A 21,191-nucleotide genomic window follows, 5' to 3' on the forward strand; every position below is an offset into this window, starting at 1 on the left:
GTCTACCTCATACATTGCAGGAACGGATGCCCCGGAGCATGGTACATTGGCGAGACCATGCAGACGCTGCGACAACGGATGAACGGACACCGCGCAACAATCGCCAGACAGGAGGGTTCCCTCCCAGTCGGGGAACACTTCAGCAGTCAAGGACATTCAGCCACTGATCTTCGGGTAAGCGTACTCCAAGGCGGCCTTCGAGACACAAGACAACACAAAATCGTCGAGCAGAAATTGATAGCCAAGTTCCGCACCCATGAGGACGGCCTCAACCGGGATCTTGGGTTCATGTCAAGCTACACGTAACCCCACCAGGGGAAAACAAAGTTACCTGTTTTTAATACAACTGGTCATTCTCTCTCTTTCTCTTCCTTTCGGATGTTTCTCTCTCCCTCTCCCTCTCTTTCTTTGGTTCTGGCCGTTTGTATATTCAGTTGTCTGGGGTATCTAAGGTTTCTCTGTCTGAACACTATTCAATTAATTTGATGGCCTTGATAACGGGCAATTGGAAAGATTATCTGTAATCACCAGGCATTGTTCTATGACTCTATATGCGGTAATTTTCAATGAATCTCGACACTCGCCTAACGAAGGAGAAAGCCTCCGAAAGCTTGGGATTTTCAAATAAAACTGTTGGACTATAACCTGGTGTTGTACGATTCCTTATATTTTATGCAGGAGAAGTCAGTTGCTCCATCTAGCATGCCCTTCCAAATCTCCCATCAATTTCCTTACTGTGATTCTGGAACTTTATGCCTTTTCACAATAGGAATTCACCCAGTTCTTTTTTAAAATGTGCAATGGTAATCTGTTCCACAACTCTATTACCCTCTTACTAAAAAAAAAGTTGCATAATTTTTTTTTTACTTTTGGTGTCTTTAACTTTAAACTGGAGGGGTAATTCCGTGATCCAGTGCTCCCAGTGGAGAGTGGCGCTTACAGAGAGCTGAATTCCCTGCAAGCACAGCTCCCTGCTGGGAGGACTGGAGAGCAGCATTATTACCCTTTGTGTTGCCCAGTCCTTGAATCCTGTGCCTGCTAGAAGAAATTTCCTGGATTCAAGTTCTCTCTTTACCATTAAATTTTAAATACATCTATCAAGTCCTCCCTCTTTTCTAAGGTAAATCAATAATATGTTTTTCAGTTATTGGTGTGTATCTTTAACAGTTTTTCTGTTTGCACCAAATTTGGTGCTTTACTTGTGTTTTATTTTGTATTGTTAAAAGTAAAAGTCAAAGCAAAAACAGTTGAAAGTCTGATACCCTGGGGTAAATTTTAACGGGGAGCGGGGAAGAGGGTCGGAGGGGGGACGTCATTATGATTTTGACTTAAGGAAGTTTTTTTTTGTCGGTTTCCCGCCCGACAGGCCAGCCTGATTATAGGCTGGCCATCAGTCGGATGGGAGAAGAGCTAAGAAGCGATGGGATTGGGGGGTGGGGGGTTCATCATGGGATTGGGGGGGGGTGGGGGTCATTGGAGGTCAGGTGTCATCCGGGGGGTCTGGCCGGAGTCATCGGGGGTCCGGAGTCATCAGGCGTCGGTCATCGGGGGAGGGTCGGGAGTCATCGGGGTTGGTCATTGGGGGAGGATGGGTTGGTCATTGGTGGGGGGGGGTCGGTCATCGGGGGAGTCGGAGATCATGGGTAGGGTGTTTGGAGATCGTGGGGTTGGTGTCTGAGATCGTGGGGGGTGGGTCGCTGCAGGAAGGCTAGTTGTACCTGGGGGAAGCATTCCTGCTCCTCTGGGCCCACAAGCAGTGCAATAAAGGCACTTACCTGCTGTTTCGGACCTTCTCGGCTCCTCTCATGTGGTGTGAAGCAGAAGGCCCTGAAATCTGGACCCCCAGGAGTTAAAAATAAAAAAGCTGTAAAAATGGAGGCCCGCAGCCTTCACTGACCGGCCCGCCTCCTAAGGGCGGGTTGGTCGCTCACCCCTCATCCCGCAGAAGTGGGCGGGTCGGAGGTGAGTTGGGGTTGGGTTTTTTTTTACAATTTAGGCCCCCATGTATCAAACTCACATTGTACACACTTTTTCATAGTGGAGGAAGAGAACAAAATACAAGCAGTACAAGGGAACTTAAAATAAGTCAAGGGGAGGAGCCCCAGTGGATTAATATAAGTTTTTTTTTAAAAAAGTAATGGAGAAAATAATAGGACTTAAGAAAGACAAATCTTTAGGACATGATGATTTCTAACCCAGAGTATTAAAAGAAATAGGTTGATAGATTTTTATTTGGTAAGGTTATCAATGGATATGGAGCAAAGACCGGTAAATGTAATTTAGATCATCCATGATTTAAAGTAAAACCATGATGGAAGCAGAATCCATAATAGTATTTAAAAGAGGAGCAGATAAATATTTTTTAAAAGACAATTTAAAAGGGTATGGGGAAAGGGCAAAGGATTCGGACTAAGTAGAAATAGAAGTCTATAAAATAATGAGGGGCATAGATAAGGTAGATAGTCAAAATCTTTTCCCAAAGGTAGGGGAGTCTATGACGAGGGGGCATAGATTTAAGGTGAGAGGGGAGAGATACAAAAGGGTCCAGAGGGGCAATTTTTTCACTCAAAGGGTGGTGAGTGTCTGGAACGAGCTGCCAGAGGCAGTAGTAGAGGCGGGTACAATTTTGTCTTTTAAAAAGCATTTGGACAGTTACATGGGTAAGATGGGTATAGAGGGATATGGGCCAAGTGCAGGCAATTGGGACTAGCTTAGTGGTATAAACTGGGCGACATGGACATGTTGGGCCGAAGGGCCTGTTTCCATGTTGTAAACTTCTATGATTCTAAAACAGCTGGGAGCTGGTGATTTCACACCTGAACTGCAGGTCCCAGAACGCTGTATACAAGAGTCTCGGATTCGTAGAATGTTAAAACAAAGAAGGCCATTCAGCCCATCGTTCTTTTGTTGGCTTCCTGAAAGAACTTTCTACTTAGTCCTAATCCTTTGCCCTTTCCCCATACCCTTTTAAATTGTCTTTTAAAAAATATTTATCTGCTCCTCTTTTAAATACTATTATGGATTCTGCTTCCATCATGGTTTCTGGTAGGGAATTCCATGCTCTAGCAACCCTCTTAAAAAAAAATGGTAAACTTCAACCTTTGTTATTTTGGTGATGATCTTAAATTTATGCTCTCTAGTTATCAGTGGAAGTAGTTTTATCCCAGTTTACCCTCGTAATTTTGAACGCCTCTATCAGATCTACTCTTTGTCTTCTTTGCCCTAATGAAGAACTCTAACTTCTCGAGTCTGTTCTCAAAATTAAATCCACTAATCCCTGATATTATCTCAGTATCTGCAGTTTCTCCATGGCCTTGACATCTTTCCTAAAGAGAGGTGCCCAAAACTGGGAGGAGTCTGGCAGACTGTGAATAAGTGAAAATTGGCTCTGCCTGTGCTGCTAACCAAACACTTTGCTCTTATTTACAACTTCTATAAATCTTCCTTCCAATCTTATTTCTGGTACATCCTGCTTATATTAAAAGGTGGAGTTTGAACAAATGAGGAAGAATGGTACAGTGTCATCTATATTAGTCGAAAGAAATTCAACTCCCACATTCAGAGTTCTCGCTCCACCCATCTCCCTCTTTCTTTTATCGATTTGGTATGGCTTGGAACTGTGTTCTGTTTAACTGTTGCTAGTTTACAAATTTTATTTGCACAGTTTTTCAGTGGTCATGAAGCTTCCTTTGATGCTTCCTGCGATGGGCAAGGCACAAAGATTTACAATGAACTTGTTACATAGGACAAGGGAGAATCACCTGACTGAATTTTCTTAAAATAGCTTCCTGGTGAATTCCCTATGTGATGGTGACAGCTATTTGTGTAAGGAGGTTGGGCTTCTTAAAAGTAAAGAGGGGAGACTACACCTGCGGGAGAATTCTAAGATAATAGGGAAGGACGTGTATCATCGGCAGATCAATTCATTGTGTTGTATTGTGATATGCAGTTTTCTAAGAAGAATGCACCTCGCCAACAGTATTTTTTTTAGTCTATGTGTGCATAAAAGCTTTCAATGACCTTAAATCTCCCATGGCATCTTTGTTATTACAGTAATTTTGTGATGACAGTGTCACTTTAAAAACATCCAAATGACCTTCTCCTTATCAACGTTGGCTAAACTCTTCACTTAGTCCATCTATTCTTGAATGATCAACAGTGTGATTAAACAGGAAAAATTAAGCAGTTTTGTAACTTGTTATTCTGGCTCATTAAATCCTAACCAGGAGATTTTGAGTTGCAATTAAGATTCCATAGCTTCAGGCAACTCTGCCAGTTTTGCCAGTTAATAATTGAATGCTTTGCTGGATACTTCTTTATCTCTTTTATAAACATATGTCAATACCTATAATATGTTTTAGATTTTTTTCCCCAAAACTGGAAATGCAGTGTACTATTTCCCTGTGTGATTTCAAAATGCTTGATGTACTTTATGTTGTGTGCATTCTCGTTTTTGTCTTCAAATTCGATAAGCAGTATATTTTTACAATCCTTCATTTTATTTTTAAGTTCTGTTCTGCTAAATTTTATCAGCATTTCCTGCTTCAGCTTACAGGAAGGAAGGAATGGTTTTGGGCTACAGACAGCTGGGGGTACATTTTAACCCCATGAATGGGTTGATTGGGGGTGGGTGGGAAAGTAAAAATCATAAAAATGTAAAACCCGCCTCCAGCCCGCCCACTTCCGGTTTTAATGGAGGTGGGTTGAGGGGCAGGCGACCAGCCTGCTCTCAGGAGGCGGGTGGGTCAGTGAAAGCTTTTAAGGAGGGTGTGGACCTCCATTTTGGCAGGTTTTTTATTTATATCTCCTGGGGCCTGGGATTCCCAGGCCTTCTACTTCACACCACGTAAGAGGAGGTGAGAAGGCCTGGTTCATCAGACAAGTGCCTCTATTGCACTTCTTGTGGACCAGGAGCAGCAGGAGTGTTTCCTCCAGGCCCAACAGGCTTACCTGCCGCAATCCCACACGCGATTGGATGACCCACCTGCATAATCTCTGACACCTCCCACGATCTCTGTTTTCCACCCCCCCACGATCTCTATCTCTCTCCCCTCACCCCCCCGATGATCTCTGTCTCCCCCCACCCCCCGATGATCTCTGTCTCCCCCCACCCCCCGATGATCTCTGTCTCCCCCCCCCCCCCGATGATCTCTGTCTCCCCCCCACCGATGATCTCTGTCTCCCCCCCCCCCCCCCCCCGATGATCTCTGTCTCCCCCCCCCCCCCCCCCCGATGATCTCTGTCTCCCCCCCCCCACCGATGATCTCTGTCTCCCCCCCCCCCGATGATCTCTGTCTCCCCCCCCCCCCGATGATCTCTGTCTCCCCCCCCCCCCGATGATCTCTGTCTCCCCCCCCCCCCCCCCCCCGATGATCTCTGTCTCCCTCCCCCCCCCCCCCCCCCCCCCACGATGATCTCTCCCCCCCCACGATGATCTCTGTCTCCCCCCCTCGGATGATCCCTGTCTCCCCCCCCCCCCCCCCCCCCGATGATCTCTGTCTCCCCCCCCCCCCCGATGATCTCTGTCTCCCCCCCCCCCCGATGATCTCTGTCTCCCCCCCCCGATGATCTCTGTCTCCCCCCCCCCCCCCCGATGATCTCTGTCTCCCCCCCCCCCCCCCCGATGATCTCTGTCTCCCCCCCCCCCCCCGATGATCTCTGTCCCCCCCCCCCCGATGATCTCTGTCTCCCCCCCCCCGATGATCTCTGTCTCCCCCCCCCCCCCCCCGATGATCTCTGTCTCCCCCCCCCCCCCGATGATCTCTGTCTCCCCCCCCCCCCCCGATGATCTCTGTCTCCCCCCCCCCCCCCCCCCGATGATCTCTGTCTCCCCCCCCCCTCGATGATCTCTGTCTCCCCCCCCCCCGATGATCTCTGTCTCCCCCCCCCCGATGATCTCTGTCTCCCCCCCCCCCGATGATCTCTGTCTCCCCCCCCCCGATGATCTCTGTCTCCCCCCCCCCCCCCCCCGATGATCTCTGTCCCCCCCCCCCCCCCCCCATGATCTCTGTCTCCCCCCCCCGATGATCTCTGTCTCCCTCCCCCCCCCCCCACGATGATCTCTGTCTCCCCCCCTCGGATGATCCCTGTCTCCCGCCCCCCCCCCCCCCCGATGATCTCTGTCTCCCCCCCCCCCCCCCCGATGATCTCTGTCTCCCCCCCCCCCCCCGATGATCTCTGTCTTCCCCCCCCCCCCCCGATGATCTCTGTCTTCCCCCCCCCCCCCCGATGATCTCTGTCTCCCCCCCCCCCCCCCGATGATCTCTGTCTCCCCCCCCCCCCCCCCCCGATGATCTCTGACTCCCCCCCCCGATGATCTCTGTCTCCCCCCCCCCCCCCCCCGGTGATCTCTGTCTCCCCCCCCCCCCCCCCATGATCTCTGTCTCCCCCCCCCCCATGATCTCTGTCTCCCCCCCCCCCCATGATCTCTGTCTCCCCCCCCCCCCATGATCTCTGTCTCCCCCCCCCCATGATCTCTGTCTCCCCCCCCCCATGATCTCTGTCTCCCCCCCCGATGATCTCTGTCTCCCTCCCCCCCCCCCACGATGATCTCTCCCCCCCCCCCCCCATGATGATCTCTGTCTCCCCCCCTCGGATGATCTCTGTCTCCCCCCCCCCCCCCGATGATCTCTGTCTTCCCCCCCCCCCCCCCCCCCCCCCCGATGATCTCTGTCTCCCCCCCCCCCCCCGATGATCTCTGTCTCCCCCCCCCCCCCCGATGATCTCTGTCTCCCCCCCCCCCCCCCGATGATCTCTGCCTCCTTCCCCCCCCCCCCCCACGATGATCTCTTCCCCCCCCCCCCACGATGATCTCTCCCCCCCCCACGATGATCTCTCCCCCCCCCACGATGATCTCTCCCCCCCCCACGATGATCTCTCCCCCCCCCACGATGATCTCTTCCCCCCCCCACGATGATCTCTTTTCCCCCCCCCCCCACGATGATCTCTGTCTCCCCCCCTCGGATGATCTCTGTCTCCCCCCCCCCCCCCGATGATCTCTGTCTCCCCCCCCCCGATGATCTCTGTCTCCCTCCCCCCCCCCCCCCCCCCCCCCCCACGATGATCTCTCCCCCCCCACGATGATCTCTGTCTCCCCCCCTCGGATGATCCCTGTCTCCCCCCCCCCCCCCCCCCCCGATGATCTCTGTCTCCCCCCCCCCCCCCGATGATCTCTGTCTCCCCCCCCCCCCCGATGATCTCTGTCTCCCCCCCCCCCGATGATCTCTGTCTCCCCCCCCCCCCCGATGATCTCTGTCTCCCCCCCCCCCCCCCGATGATCTCTGTCTCCCCCCCCCCCCCCCCCCCCCCGATGATCTCTGTCTCCCCCCCCCCCCGATGATCTCTGTCTCCCCCCCCCCCCGATGATCTCTGTCTCCCCCCCCCCCCCCGATGATCTCTGTCTCCCCCCCCCCCCCCCCGATGATCTCTGTCCTCCCCCCCCCCCGATGATCTCTGTCTCCCCCCCCCCCCCCCGATGATCTCTGTCTCCCCCCCCCCCCCCCCCCGATGATCTCTGTCCCCCCCCCGCCCCCCCCATGATCTCTGTCTCACCCCCCCGATGATCTCTGTCTCCCTCCCCCCCCCCCACGATGATCTCTGTCTCCCCCCCTCGGATGATCCCTGTCTCCCCCCCCCCCGATGATCTCTGTCTCCCCCCCCCCCCCGATGATCTCTGTCTCCCCCCCCCCCCCCGATGATCTCTGTCTTCCCCCCCCCCCCCCCCGATGATCTCTGTCTTCCCCCCCCCCCCCGATGATCTCTGTCTTCCCCCCCCCCCCCGATGATCTCTGTCTCCCCCCCCCCCCCCGATGATCTCTGTCTCCCCCCCCCCCCCCCCCCCCCCCCCCCGATGATCTCTGTCTCCCCCCCCCGATGATCTCTGTCTCCCCCCCCCCCCCCCCCCCCCCGGTGATCTCTGACTCACCCCCCCCCCCCCCCCATGATCTCTGTCTCCCCCCCCCCCCCCATGATCTCTGTCTCCCCCCCCCCCATGATCTCTGTCTCCCCCCCCGATGATCTCTGTCTCCCTCCCCCCCCCCCCCACGATGATCTCTCCCCCCCCCCCCCCCCCCCACGATGATCTCTCCCCCCCCACGATGATCTCTCCCCCCCCACGATGATCTCTTTCCCCCCCCCCCCCACGATGATCTCTGTCTCCCCCCCTCGGATGATCTCTGTCTCCCCCCCTCGGATGATCTCTGTCTCCTCCCCCCCCACGATCTCTCTCTCCTCCCCCCCCCCCCCCCCCACGATCTCTGTCTCCCCCCCCCCCCCCCCACGACCTCTGTCTCCCCCCCCCCCCCACGATCTCTGTCTCCCCCCCCCACCACGATCTCTGTCTCCCCCCACCACGATCTCTGTCTCCCCCCCACCACGATCTCTGTCTCCCCCCCACCACGATCTCTGTCTCCCCCCCACCACGATCTCTGTCTCTCCCCCACCACGATCTCTGTCTCTCCCCCACCACGATCTCTGTCTCTCCCCCACCACGATCTCTGTCTCTCCCCCACCACGATCTCTGTCTCTCCCCCACCACGATCTCTGTCTCTCCCCCACCACGATATCTGTCTCTCCCCCACCACGATCTCTGTCTCTCCCCCACCACGATCTCTGTCTCTCCCCCACCACGATCTCTGTCTCTCCCCCCACCACGATCTCTGTCTCTCCCCCACCACGATCTCTGTCTCTCCCCCACCACGATCTCTGTCTCTCCCCCACCACGATCTCTGTCTCTTCCCCCACCACGATCTCTGTCTCTCCCCCACCACGATCTCTGTCTCTCCCCACCACGATCTCTGTCTCTCCCCCACCACGATCTCTGTCTCTCCCCCACCACGATCTCTGTCTCTCCCCCACCACGATCTCTGTCTCTCCCCCACCACGATCTCTGTCTCTCCCCCACCACGATATCTGTCTCTCCCCCACCACGATCTCTGTCTCTCCCCCACCACGATCTCTGTCTCTCCCCCACCACGATCTCTGTCTCTCCCCCACCACGATCTCTGTCTCTCCCCCACCACGATCTCTGTCTCTCCCCCACCACGATCTCTGTCTCTCCCCCACCACGATCTCTGTCTCTTCCCCCACCACGATCTCTGTCTCTCCCCCACCACGATCTCTGTCTCTCCCCCACCACGATCTCTGTCTCTCCCCCACCACGATCTCTGTCTCTCCCCCACCACGATCTCTGTCTCTCCCCCCCATACGATCTCTGTCTCTCCCCCACCACGATCTCTGTCTCTCCCCCCCCATGATCTCTGTCTCCCCCCCCGATGATCTCTGTCTCCCTCCCCCCCCCCCCCACGATGATCTCTCCCCCCCCCCCCACGATGATCTCTCCCCCCCCCCCCCACGATGATCTCTGTCTCCCCCCCTCGGATGATCTCTGTCTCCCCCCCCCCCCCCCCCCCCCCCGATGATCTCTGTCTCCCCCCCCCCCCCCCCCCCGATGATCTCTGTCTCCCCCCCCCCCCCCCGATGATCTCTGTCTCCCCCCCCCCCCGATGATCTCTGTCTCCCCCCCCCCCCCCCCGATGATCTCTGTCTCCCCCCCCCCCCCCGATGATCTCTGCCTCCTTCCCCCCCCCCCCGATGATCTCTGCCTCCTTCCCCCCCCCCCACGATGATCTCTTCCCCCCCCCCTCCACGATGATCTCTCCCCCCCCCCACGATGATCTCTCCCCCCCCCACGATGATCTCTCCCCCCCCCACGATGATCTCTCCCCCCCCCACGATGATCTCTCCCCCCCCCACGATGATCTCTCCCCCCCCACGATGATCTCTTTTCCCCCCCCCCCCACGATGATCTCTGTCTCCCCCCCTCGGATGATCTCTGTCTCCCCCCCCCCCCCCCCGATGATCTCTGTCTCCCCCCCCCCGATGATCTCTGTCTCCCCCCCCCCCCCCCCCCCCCCGATGATCTCTGTCTCCCCCCCCCCCCCCCCCCCACCGATGATCTCTGTCTCCCTCCCCCCCCCCCCCCCCCCCCCCCACGATGATCTCTCCCCCCCCACGATGATCTCTGTCTCCCCCCCTCGGATGATCCCTGTCTCCCCCCCCCCCCCCCCCGATGAGCTCTGTCTCCCCCCCCCCCCCCCCCCCCGATGAGCTCTGTCTCCCCCCCCCCCCGATGATCTCTGTCTCCCCCCCCCCCGATGATCTCTGTCTCCCCCCCCCCCCCGATGATCTCTGTCTCCCCCCCCCCCGATGATCTCTGTCTCCCCCCCCCCCGATGATCTCTGTCTCCCCCCCCCCCCCCCCCGATGATCTCTGTCTCCCCCCCCCCCCCCGATGATCTCTGTCTCCCCCCCCCCCCCCCGATGATCTCTGTCTCCCCCCCCCCCCCGATGATCTCTGTCTCCCCCCCCCCCCCCCGATGATCTCTGTCTCCCCCCCCCCCCCCCCGATGATCTCTGTCCCCCCCCCGCCCCCCCCATGATCTCTGTCTCACCCCCCCCGATGATCTCTGTCTCCCTCCCCCCCCCCCCACGATGATCTCTGTCTCCCCCCCTCGGATGATCCCTGTCTCCCCCCCCCCCGATGATCTCTGTCTCCCCCCCCCCCCCCCGATGATCTCTGTCTCCCCCCCCCCCCCCCGATGATCTCTGTCTTCCCCCCCCCCCCCCCGATGATCTCTGTCTTCCCCCCCCCCCCGATGATCTCTGTCTTCCCCCCCCCCCCCGATGATCTCTGTCTCCCCACCCCCCCCGATGATCTCTGTCTCCCCCCCCCCCCCCCCCCCCCCGATGATCTCTGTCTCCCCCCCCCGATGATCTCTGTCTCCCCCCCCCCCCCCCCCCCCCCCCCCGGTGATCTCTGTCTCACCCCCCCCCCCCCCCATGATCTCTGTCTCCCCCCCCCCATGATCTCTGTCTCCCCCCCCCCCCATGATCTCTGTCTCCCCCCCCCCATGATCTCTGTCTCCCCCCCCGATGATCTCTGTCTCCCTCCCCCCCCCCCCACGATGATCTCTCCCCCCCCCCCCCCCCCCACGATGATCTCTGTCTCCCCCCCTCGGATGATCTCTGTCTCCCCCCCCCGATGATCTCTGTCTCCCCCCCCCCCCCCCCCCCCGATGATCTCTGTCTCCCTCCCCCCCCCCCCCCCCCCCGATGATCTCTGTCTCCCCCCCCCCCGATGATCTCTGTCTCCCCCCCCCCCCCCGATGATCTCTGCCTCCTTCCCCCCCCCCCACGATGATCTCTTCCCCCCCCCCCCACGATGATCTCTCCCCCCCCCACGATGATCTCTCCCCCCCCACGATGATCTCTCCCCCCCCCACGATGATCTCTTTCCCCCCCCCCCCCACGATGATCTCTGTCTCCCCCCCTCGGATGATCTCTGTCTCCCCCCCTCGGATGATCTCTGTCTCCTCCCCCCCCACGATCTCTCTCTCCTCCCCCCCCCCCCCCCCCCACGATCTCTGTCTCCCCCCCCCCCCCCCCCACGACCTCTGTCTCCCCCCCCCCACGATCTCTGTCTCCCCCCCCACCACGATCTCTGTCTCCCCCCCCACCACGATCTCTGTCTCCCCCCCACCACGATCTCTGTCTCCCCCCCCACCACGATCTCTGTCTCCCCCCCACCACGATCTCTGTCTCCCCCCCACCACGATCTCTGTCTCCCCCCCACCACGATCTCTGTCTCTCCCCCACCACGATCTCTGTCTCTCCCCCACCACGATCTCTGTCTCTCCCCCACACGATCTCTGTCTCTCCCCACCACGATCTCTGTCTCTCCCCCACCACGATCTCTGTCTCTCCCCCACCACGATCTCTGTCTCTCCCCCACCACGATCTCTGTCTCTCCCCCACCACGATCTCTGTCTCTCCCCCACCACGATCTCTGTCTCTCCCCCACCACGATCTCTGTCTCTCCCCCACCACGATCTCTGTCTCTCCCCCACCACGATCTCTGTCTCTTCCCCCACCACGATCTCTGTCTCTCCCCACCACGATCTCTGTCTCTCCCCCACCACGATCTCTGTCTCTCCCCCACCACGATCTCTGTCTCTCCCCCACCACGATCTCTGTCTCTCCCCCCCCATACGATCTCTGTCTCTCCCCCACCACGATCTCTGTCTCTCCCCCACCACGATCTCTGTCTCTCCCCCACCACGATCTCTGTCTCTCCCCCACCACGATCTCTGCCCCCCCCCCCCCACTCCACGATCTCTGCCCCCCCCCCCCCACTCCACGATCTCTGTCCCCCCCCCCCACTCCACGATCTCTGTACCCCCCCCCCACGATCTCTGTCCCCCCCCCCCCACTCCACGATCTCTGTCCCCCCCCCCCCCCCACTCCACGATCTCTGTCCCCCCCCCCCACTCCACGATCTCTGTCCCCCCCCCCACTCCACGATCTCTGTCCCCCCCCTACTCCACGATCTCTGTTCCCCCCCCCCCCTACTCCACGATCTCTGTTCCCCCCCCCCACTCCACGATCTTTGTTCCCCCCCCCCTACTCCACGATCTCTGTTCCCCCCCCCCTACTCCACGATCTCTGTCCCCCCCCCCTACTCCACGATCTCCGCTCCCCCATGACTGAGCCCCTGATGTCCCCCCCCACCCCCACCACCGATGACCACCGACCACCCCACCTCCCGTCTAAGGCTTACCTGCTGGCATTTGCTCGCTTACTCCTCTCCCGTCTGACTGATGGCCAGCCTGTCAATCTTGCTGGCCTGTCGGGCGCAAAACCTACAAAAATAAAATTAAATACATCCTTAATGTCAAAATCGAAAGGACATCTGGGAAACCCATACTTCCAGGTTTCCCATTAGGAATTTTCCCTGCCCTCTTCCCCGCTCCCCATTTAAATATACACCCAGGTGCATTTCTTAGAAAGAAATGGTTCTTCCTTCTGCTCCACTCTGCCCAATTGAGTGCTCCACCTAGCAGTATGGCATAAGACAGGGAAACATTGCTTCAGTTTAAACATAAGTTAAGAGTGGAATTCAAACTCTTGGTTCTCTGGAGTAAAAGTTTACTATCTAGGATAGCTACCTCCTATATTGTGATTTAAAATACATAGGGGCAGATTCAACAGTGGTCAGCTGAGAGTGTACGCAGGCATTTCAGGAGCGTGTGATATTGAATCAGTTAAGCAGGTCAGCTCACCCAATTTGCAAAGACCAAATTCCGGAATTCAGTGCCATGAAAAATGTCTTGTTTATTTGAGGCCTTGCTACCAGCATACTAATGCTTTATTATACCAACTAATTTGAGTCAGTCTCATGCAAATTGGCCCTGTGTAAAAGTTTGTGGTTTTTATTTTACTTTATTAGTGTTGTTTATCTATATAAAACAGACACTATAGGGGTTTGGTGATCTGGCCTTTGGCACTTGGCATCTTTGTTGGACTCGGTTGCAAATGTTGATTATTTTTTAAAATAAAATTGCTTTATTTGATACCTTGATTGGCATTTGGATGCATTATTTTCCAATTTTTTTGTATTGAAAGGTTTTCTCCCTACTCTTTTCCTATAATCTTGCTACAAGCTGCTTATTTCACCTGTAGTAAACAAAGTGATCAGCATGGGAATTCCTTTGGCATTCCAATGGCACTCCTAGATTTGGATAAGGGAGAAGAGTTTCTGTGGAGGCAAGAAAGGCATGCACCATTTTGCTCAGGCATTTGGCATCCATTTGCTCTTGCCCCAGATGTGTCTGCATCTAGGTACGACTACCTACATATGTCAGAAGATTCTTGCCGTTGTACCAGTACTTCACCCTCATCGAGTTATGCTGTCCCCTCAAGTCAGACCTCCTGACAATTTGTTTGTGGTTGGACTCGCACTGTTATTTGGTAGGATGTGCATTTTGTGCCCCAGTCTGATCAGTTTAAAGAAACCCTGAATGATTTCTCTCCCCATTGGCAGCAAAAAGTTTCCCCTACCTTGCTGATATAGAGGAGGTGCTTATAAGATGGATGTGCACCTGTACCTCTTAGTGTTGGATCATTGAATTGACCTGTAGCTGCTGAAAAGACTTCTTATACTGCCCTGGCTACCTGCTTCTGCCTGCAACTGGCAGTTCAGTTTTTTGCAGGGGTCATCTAAAAAGGCTAAACATAACACTACCCTGGGAGGCAACTGCCTCAGCTGCGCCTCCTCATGCCAGGCATGGTGCATTGCCATTGATAGGAGAGGATGCCCTGGACTGCCAAATAAGGCAACCCTCCTCACATTCTACTCCTGTAAAAGACATCTACCTCAGCGTTCATCAAACAATGTATGGCGGGCTTTCCCAGTTACCCATCGATCCTGTTTCATGCTTCTACATTAGGTTTTCCATTTTTGTTTCACCCATCACTAATTCTGCACTGTCCATACAGCCTTTGGAAAGGTTGATAATCATAAATCAAGTTGGAGCTTTCTGAAAGGCACACACAATATTTGCCCCCAAATGCAGCCACTTATCTTTAAGTGTTTTCAGCTCTTGCATATTGTTTTGGGTTGTTTGTTCTCCACATGGTGAGCTCTCAATCTTAGCCAAGCTGTCTCTGAAAACTTTGTCATAGAAAGGGAGAGAAAGTGGGTTGGGAAGGAGGATCAGTGTTGGCTACTGTAACACCTCACCATTCCTTCTTCAAGGGACAAGTTACAGAATGATGAGGGGGGGTAGTATCTAAGTTGGAAAGCCAGAATTAATAAAAAGAGAAGGAAGTGGGAACTTGCCCCTACCAATCAAGTAGCCCGTGAATTGTGTTACTCAAACTTGTTTGTCACTATTACCGCTTAAAATAAAATTCCTCAGTACAGTGGAGTAGTTCTTAACCAGGAAAATATAACACTGATTCTCTGTAAAGCCTTTAGCTGTTGGCAGAAGAGCACCAGTGGTGGTTAGTGTTAAGATGGCCATAGTCCATCTTCACTATCAGAGAGAGGGGGAATGCCTGAGAGAGCAGCTCCTATCGAAAAATAAGAGGAAATCAGGGCTAAAAATCAAGTAACAAAATGTTAACAATCGTCAAATAACAAGCAGAAGAGTACGAGTAATCTAATAAGGAACCATGTAAAAATCAAAGGAATGGCAATTAATAGCTGTTAATTATCTTCCAGAAGAGTTTCTAAATCTTAAATGAAACATCCTGTTATTGACCCTTAAGTACCACCAACAAGCTGTCAAAAGCAGGAAATCGTTTGTCCCGATGATGTATAAATCAACTAAATTAGCAAGCATTCCTATTAATGACTTCCCTATAATTGTGTTGCAGATTTTTGCCAGATCCCCTGCCTGAATGGAGGATACTGCATTGGAAGAGACAAGTGTTGGTGTCCATCAAACTCAACGGGGAAGTTCTGTCACCTTCCTGTGCCTCCAGGAAAACAGACTGTGACAAAGAAAGCACCTGTCAATTCTTCTGTTTCACAGTCTGTGTACACTCTCCCTCTTTCAAACCAGCAAGGTAATATGAAAAATTCCTACACTGAATTGTCATTGTTGAAAGAGTACATACCTGCATTACCATGAGATCAGATGTTACCTTTGCAAAAAATAATCATTGTCAAAATTGGTACATTCCACTGTGCTGAAACGAATAGTTAATTTTTCAGCTTTAGCTTCATATTAATTGAGTGTAGAATTATTTTGCAACCTGTAAAATACTAGTTCACTGATTTTCTACTTTCCTGTTAGTTGTTTACAAGATCACAATGAGAAACTAATATGTCTAATATCAATCATTCTAAAGGTCTTGGGTAAATTCTAGGTGGGTTGGGGGCGGGTGGGAAGATGAAAATCGTAAAAAAGTAAAACCCGCCCACTTCCAGTTTTAACGGAGATAGGTCGAAGGGCAGGCGACCAACCCGCTCTCAGGAGGCAGGTTGGTCAGTGAAAGCTTTTAGGGCCTCCATTTTGACAGCTTTTTTATTTTTAACTCCTGGGGGCCTGGATTCCCGGGCCTTCTGCTTCATGCCAAATAAGAGGAGGCGAGAAGGCCCGGCTCAGCAGGCGAGTGTCTTTATTGCACTGCTTGTGGGCTAGGAGGAGCAGGAGTGCTTCCTCCAGGCCCAACAAGCCTACCTGCCGTGATCCCACACACGCGATCCACTGACCACCAACGATCTCCGAATCACCCCCTCCCGACGATCTCCGAACCAACCCCCCCCCCCCTCCGCGACGATCTCCGAACCAACCCCCCCCTGCGACGATCTCCGAACCAACCCCCCCCCCAACCCCGACGATCTCCGAACCAACCCCCCCCTGACGATCTCCGAACCAACCCCCCCCCCGACGATCTCCGAACCAACCCCCCCCCCCCGACGACCTCCGAACCAACCCCCCCCGACGACCTCCGAACCAACCCCCCCCCCGACGACCTCCGAACCAACCCCCCCTCGACGACCTCCGAACCAACCCCCCCCCCCCCGACGACCTCCGAACCAACCCCCCACCCCGACGACCTCCGAACCAACCCCCCCCGACGACCTCCGAACCAACCCCCCCCCGACGACCTCCGAACCAACCCCCCCGACGACCTCCGAACCAACCCCCCCCGACGACCTCCGAACCAACCCCCCCCCCGACGACCTCCGAACCAACCCCCCCCCCCGACGACCTCCGAACCAACCCCCCCCCCGACGACCTCCGAACCAACCCCCCCCCCGACGACCTCCGAACCAACCCCCCCCCCGACGACCTCCGAACCAACCCCCCCCCCCGACGACCTCCGAACCAACCCCCCCCCCCGACGACCTCCGAACCAACCCACCCCCGACGACCTCCGAACCAACCCCCCCCGACGACCTCCGAACCAACCCCCCCCGACGACCTCCGAACCAACCCCCCCCCCCCCGACGATCTCCGAACCAACCCCCCCCCCGACGACCTCCGAACCAACCCCCCCCGACGACCTCCGAACCAACCCCCCCCGACGACCTCCGAACCAACCCCCCCCGACGACCTCCGAACCAACCCCCCCCCGACGACCTCCGAACCAACCCCCCCCGACGACCTCCGAACCAACCCCCCCCGACGACCTCCGAACCAACCCCCCCCGACGACCTCCGAACCAACCCCCCCCGACGACCTCCGAACCAACCCCCCCCGACGACCTCCGAACCAACCCCCCCCGACGACCTCCGAACCAACCCCCCCCCGACGACCTCCGAACCAACCCCCCCCGACGACCTCCGAACCAACCCCCCCCGACGACCTCCGAACCAACCCCCCCCGACGACCTCCGAACCAACCCCCCCCCGACGACCTCCGAACCAACCCCCCCCGACGACCTCCGAACCAACCCCCCCCGACGACCTCCGAACCAACCCCCCCCGACGACCTCCGAACCAACCCCCCCCGACGACCTCCGAACCAACCCCCCCCGACGACCTCCGAACCAACCCCCCCGACGACCTCCGAACCAACCCCCCCCGACGACCTCCGAACCAACCCCCCCCGACGACCTCCGAACCAACCCCCCCCGACGACCTCCGAACCAACCCCCCCGACGACCTCCGAACCAACCCCCCCCGACGACCTCCGAACCAACCCCCCCCCGACGACCTCCGAACCAACCCCCCCCCGACGACCTCCGAACCAACCCCCCACCCCGACGACCTCCGAACCACCCCCCCCGACGACCCCCGAACCACCCCCCCCGACGACCTCCAAACCACCCCCCCCGACGACCTCCGAACCACCCCCCCCGACGACCTCCGAACCACCCCCCCCGACGACCTCCGAACCAACCCCCCCCCCGACGACCTCCGAACCAACCCCCCCCCCCGACGACCTCCGAACCAACCCCCCCCCCCGACGACCTCCGAACCAACCCCCCCCCGACGACCTCCGAACCAACCCCCCCCCCCGACGACCTCCGAACCAACCCCCCCCCGACGACCTCCGAACCAACCCCCCCCCGACGACCTCCCCCCCCCGACGACCTCCGAACCAACCCCCCCCCCGACGACCTCCGAACCAACCCTCACAATCTCCGACCCCCCTGATAACCAACTGCCCACAATAACTTCCAACCTCAATGACTTCCCCATTGCCCGACTCCCCCAATGACCCCGACCCTGATGACTCCCCCCGATGATTGAACCCCTCCTCCCCCGTCCCCAACTATGACTTACCTGCTGGCATCCGCTCCCTGGCTCCTCTCCTGTCCGACCAACGTCCAGCCTGTCAATCTGGCTGGTCTGTCGGGCAGGAAAGCTACAAAAAAAAGGAAGACACCCTTACATCAAATTCGTAAGGATGTCCATACTTCCGGGTTTCCTATCGGGAACTTGCCCCCCTCCTCCCCCCGGCCCTCTTCCTGGCTGCCAGTTAAAATTTACCTCCTTGTGTCCAGCAAATATAGCATGTAACGTGTGGCAAATGAAAGTTTGTACTTTGAAATTTTGCTGTTTAATTTTTGTTTAAATTTTATAATGAATTCAAAATGATGACACCAGCTGCATTTTTTTATTGATGTACACCTGAAACAGCTCAAAAGCAACTAGTAGAAACAATAAAGAATATATGCAGCAAAGTCAAGATGAACTATACAATTATTCAAGTTTGGAGAAAGACTCTGAATGAAAGACCTGAATGTTTAAGCATGTTTATTTAGGCTGAATCTTTTAGCAACACTTAGTACAGTTTTAGACATATTGGGGTAGGTTTTCCCTCTGTGCTTTTTTTGGGCGGCCGGCAATGAAGCATGCCAGCTGGCTCCCAATAATGCTGATGGAAAGCCCAGTCCATGTTGAGGGCCGGGCTCATTAACGTAAGGCCAGTGGGCTGCTGGTGGATAGCGAGTGCCCTGGGGCAGCTTACTGGATTTGGCCCGCCACAATATCGGGCAGTCCGACTGGCCTCCGGGGCCGGAAAAAATTAGATAAGGCGGGGGGTGGGGTGGGCAAGGCGAGAGGAACCAAAGTGGCAGCATCCAGGTTATTTTTGCGGAGCATGAAAGACCACTCCTGCTTCTCGTGGCCCCACAAAAATAAATAACTACTTGCCTTTGGGTGGTTCTTTGGCTGGATCACCAGCTCAGACTGGGTGGAGTGCGCCAGTTCACTCAGGTGAGTCATAAAATGGCATTGGAGTCCTATTGACCTGTTTGAAATACCTGAATTAGCTGCGTGCTTGCTTCAGCCTGTTCTGAGAACCCAGGCAAAATGGCCACAGCCACAGCGGGAACGGGACAGTGAGTTCTTACCCGCGATTTTCAAAGGGCTACCGCCCCATTTCTGTCAGGCAGAATGCATCTACTGCCCTTGTCCTTCTATGTGGTGGAGGTCACTGGTTTGGGAGGTGATTAATTCATGTATCCAGAAAGATCCTGAAGTCCTCCCGTTGCACAGAGTCCAGTTGTTTCTTAAATGATTCCAAGGTTTGTACCTCCATTACTCTATCTGGATGTCTATTCCACATGTAAACTATTCTTTGTGCGATGAACTTCCTGATATCAGTCCAAAACCTACCCTTTACTCGTCTGAACCTGTGTTGCCTTGTTCTACTTTTGCAATTTAATTTAAAGTAATATTCTGTATTTCCTTTTTTCACCCCCTTAACAATCTTACATTTTTCTTCAATAAGATCACCTTTCAAATACCGCCCTTCTGGACTGAAAAGCCCAAGTCACTCAAGTATTTTCCCATAACTCAGACCCTTGACCTCTAGGAATCAGCCTCATGGCACTTCTATACACTGCTTCCAATATTTGAATGACTCCCTTGTGCCTCAGCGACCAGAACTGGATGTACTATTCAAAGTGTAATCTGACTCGAGCTCTGTAAAGTTTGATCATGACTTCCTCTGACTTACATTCTACTGTTTTGGCTATGTAGTTCAACATTCAATTGGCTTTGTTGATTTCTACTCTGCACTGGTTGGACATTTTTTAGCATCAAGTCTACTAAGACTCCTCAGACTCTTTCAGCTTCATGTTGAACTACATCAACACCGTTCATGGAGTATGTGTGTTGCCTATTTTTCCTTCCTTTTGTGGAGAACTTTACACTTGTCTGCATTAAATTTTACCTGGAATTGCTCTACCCACTTACATATTACAACTTATTCTGTAATTCCTGAGCTTTCTTTTTCGATTCCATTTCCCGCCTCCCCCCCCCCCCCCCCCCCCACTCTCACAGTTTGGTATCATCTTTAAATTTGACCACATCTCTAAATACAGTTCATTTATGTAAATTAGAAATAATGGTGTTTCGAACATCAACTCCCGAAGCAACCCCTTAGTACTTTCCCTCGCTCCGACTAACTCTTCTAACGCGTACTCTTTGTTGTTTACCCTTCAGCCAGTTTTTTATCCATTCCCAAGTTTTAATACAAATCCCCACAGCTTTGAGCTTAACTCACGGCTTTCAAAGAAAATTGGCCAGAGAGGACTGTACACCTGTAACTCAGTCATTTTCTCTCCATTTAAATGAATGGATGGAAAATTAGGTGGTTTTCATACTCACGTGCGTCCTCCCCATCCATTTTTCCTCTTTGTGCGCCATTTAACAAAGAGCTGGAGCAGATACAGTGGGCTAAATGTGCTCTTTCTGTGCTGTAAGCTTCTATGGTTCAACTTTGAAATGCAGTCATTGTTGTTCTGTAAGTAAACAAAACTTTACAGTTTGCAAGAATTTGACTCCTAAATTTCCAGCATTTTAAATCATGATTCCATCTTACCTACAGTTGTTATGCTCCCATCCCTGGTTAATATCCATGTAAACCATCCACCAGAGGCTACAGTGCAGATTCATCAAGTGGCAAGAGTGAAGACTGCACCTGACTCTTCAGCTAAGAACATCATAGAGAATTCCCAGGACCAGCAGTCAGCCCATTCAGTGCAGGAAAGATCACAGCCTAATGCTAATGGGAACAAAAATGGACAGCCACAGGCATGGCCACAGCCACAGCCACATCATAGACCTATCAATGTGGGAAGATGCTTCCAGGAAACAGCTGATGGTCAGGTAGGGCAATATTTGAAATTTATGTAATTAGGAAAATAAGGAAAAAGAAAAGTCAACTCATATTACCGTGCTCATGTATCAATAATTTAGATACATACACTGTTGTCATAGACAAAAGGAACGACTCTGCAATCCTGAACCCCCAGCGGGAGCTGTGCTCAGCTGAGTACAGGGCCCATGACACTTTTCATCCACTAAAATTAATGGATTAAAACATCATAGGCTGCATGCCTGTGATTTCCTATGGTATGCTACCTGTGAGCTTGGCTCCCTACTGG

The 21,191-nt window shown here is 54.7% G+C and overlaps 1 protein-coding gene across 1 annotated transcript in view; it reads left to right on the forward strand.

Annotated features, from left to right (window-relative positions):
- Positions 1–21,191, forward strand: part of LOC137326682 (latent-transforming growth factor beta-binding protein 2-like) — a 607,725-nt gene that overhangs the window by 193,356 nt on the left and 393,178 nt on the right. Inside the window, exons 6-7 of the mRNA XM_067992000.1 lie at positions 15,216–15,407; positions 20,633–20,913. Of these exons, the coding sequence (XP_067848101.1) occupies positions 15,216–15,407; positions 20,633–20,913 (473 nt within the window). The remainder of the gene's footprint in view (positions 1–15,215; positions 15,408–20,632; positions 20,914–21,191) is intronic.

This window comes from Heptranchias perlo, chromosome 10 (genome assembly GCF_035084215.1).
Source record: "Heptranchias perlo isolate sHepPer1 chromosome 10, sHepPer1.hap1, whole genome shotgun sequence".
Classification (NCBI taxonomy): domain Eukaryota; kingdom Metazoa; phylum Chordata; class Chondrichthyes; order Hexanchiformes; family Hexanchidae; genus Heptranchias; species Heptranchias perlo.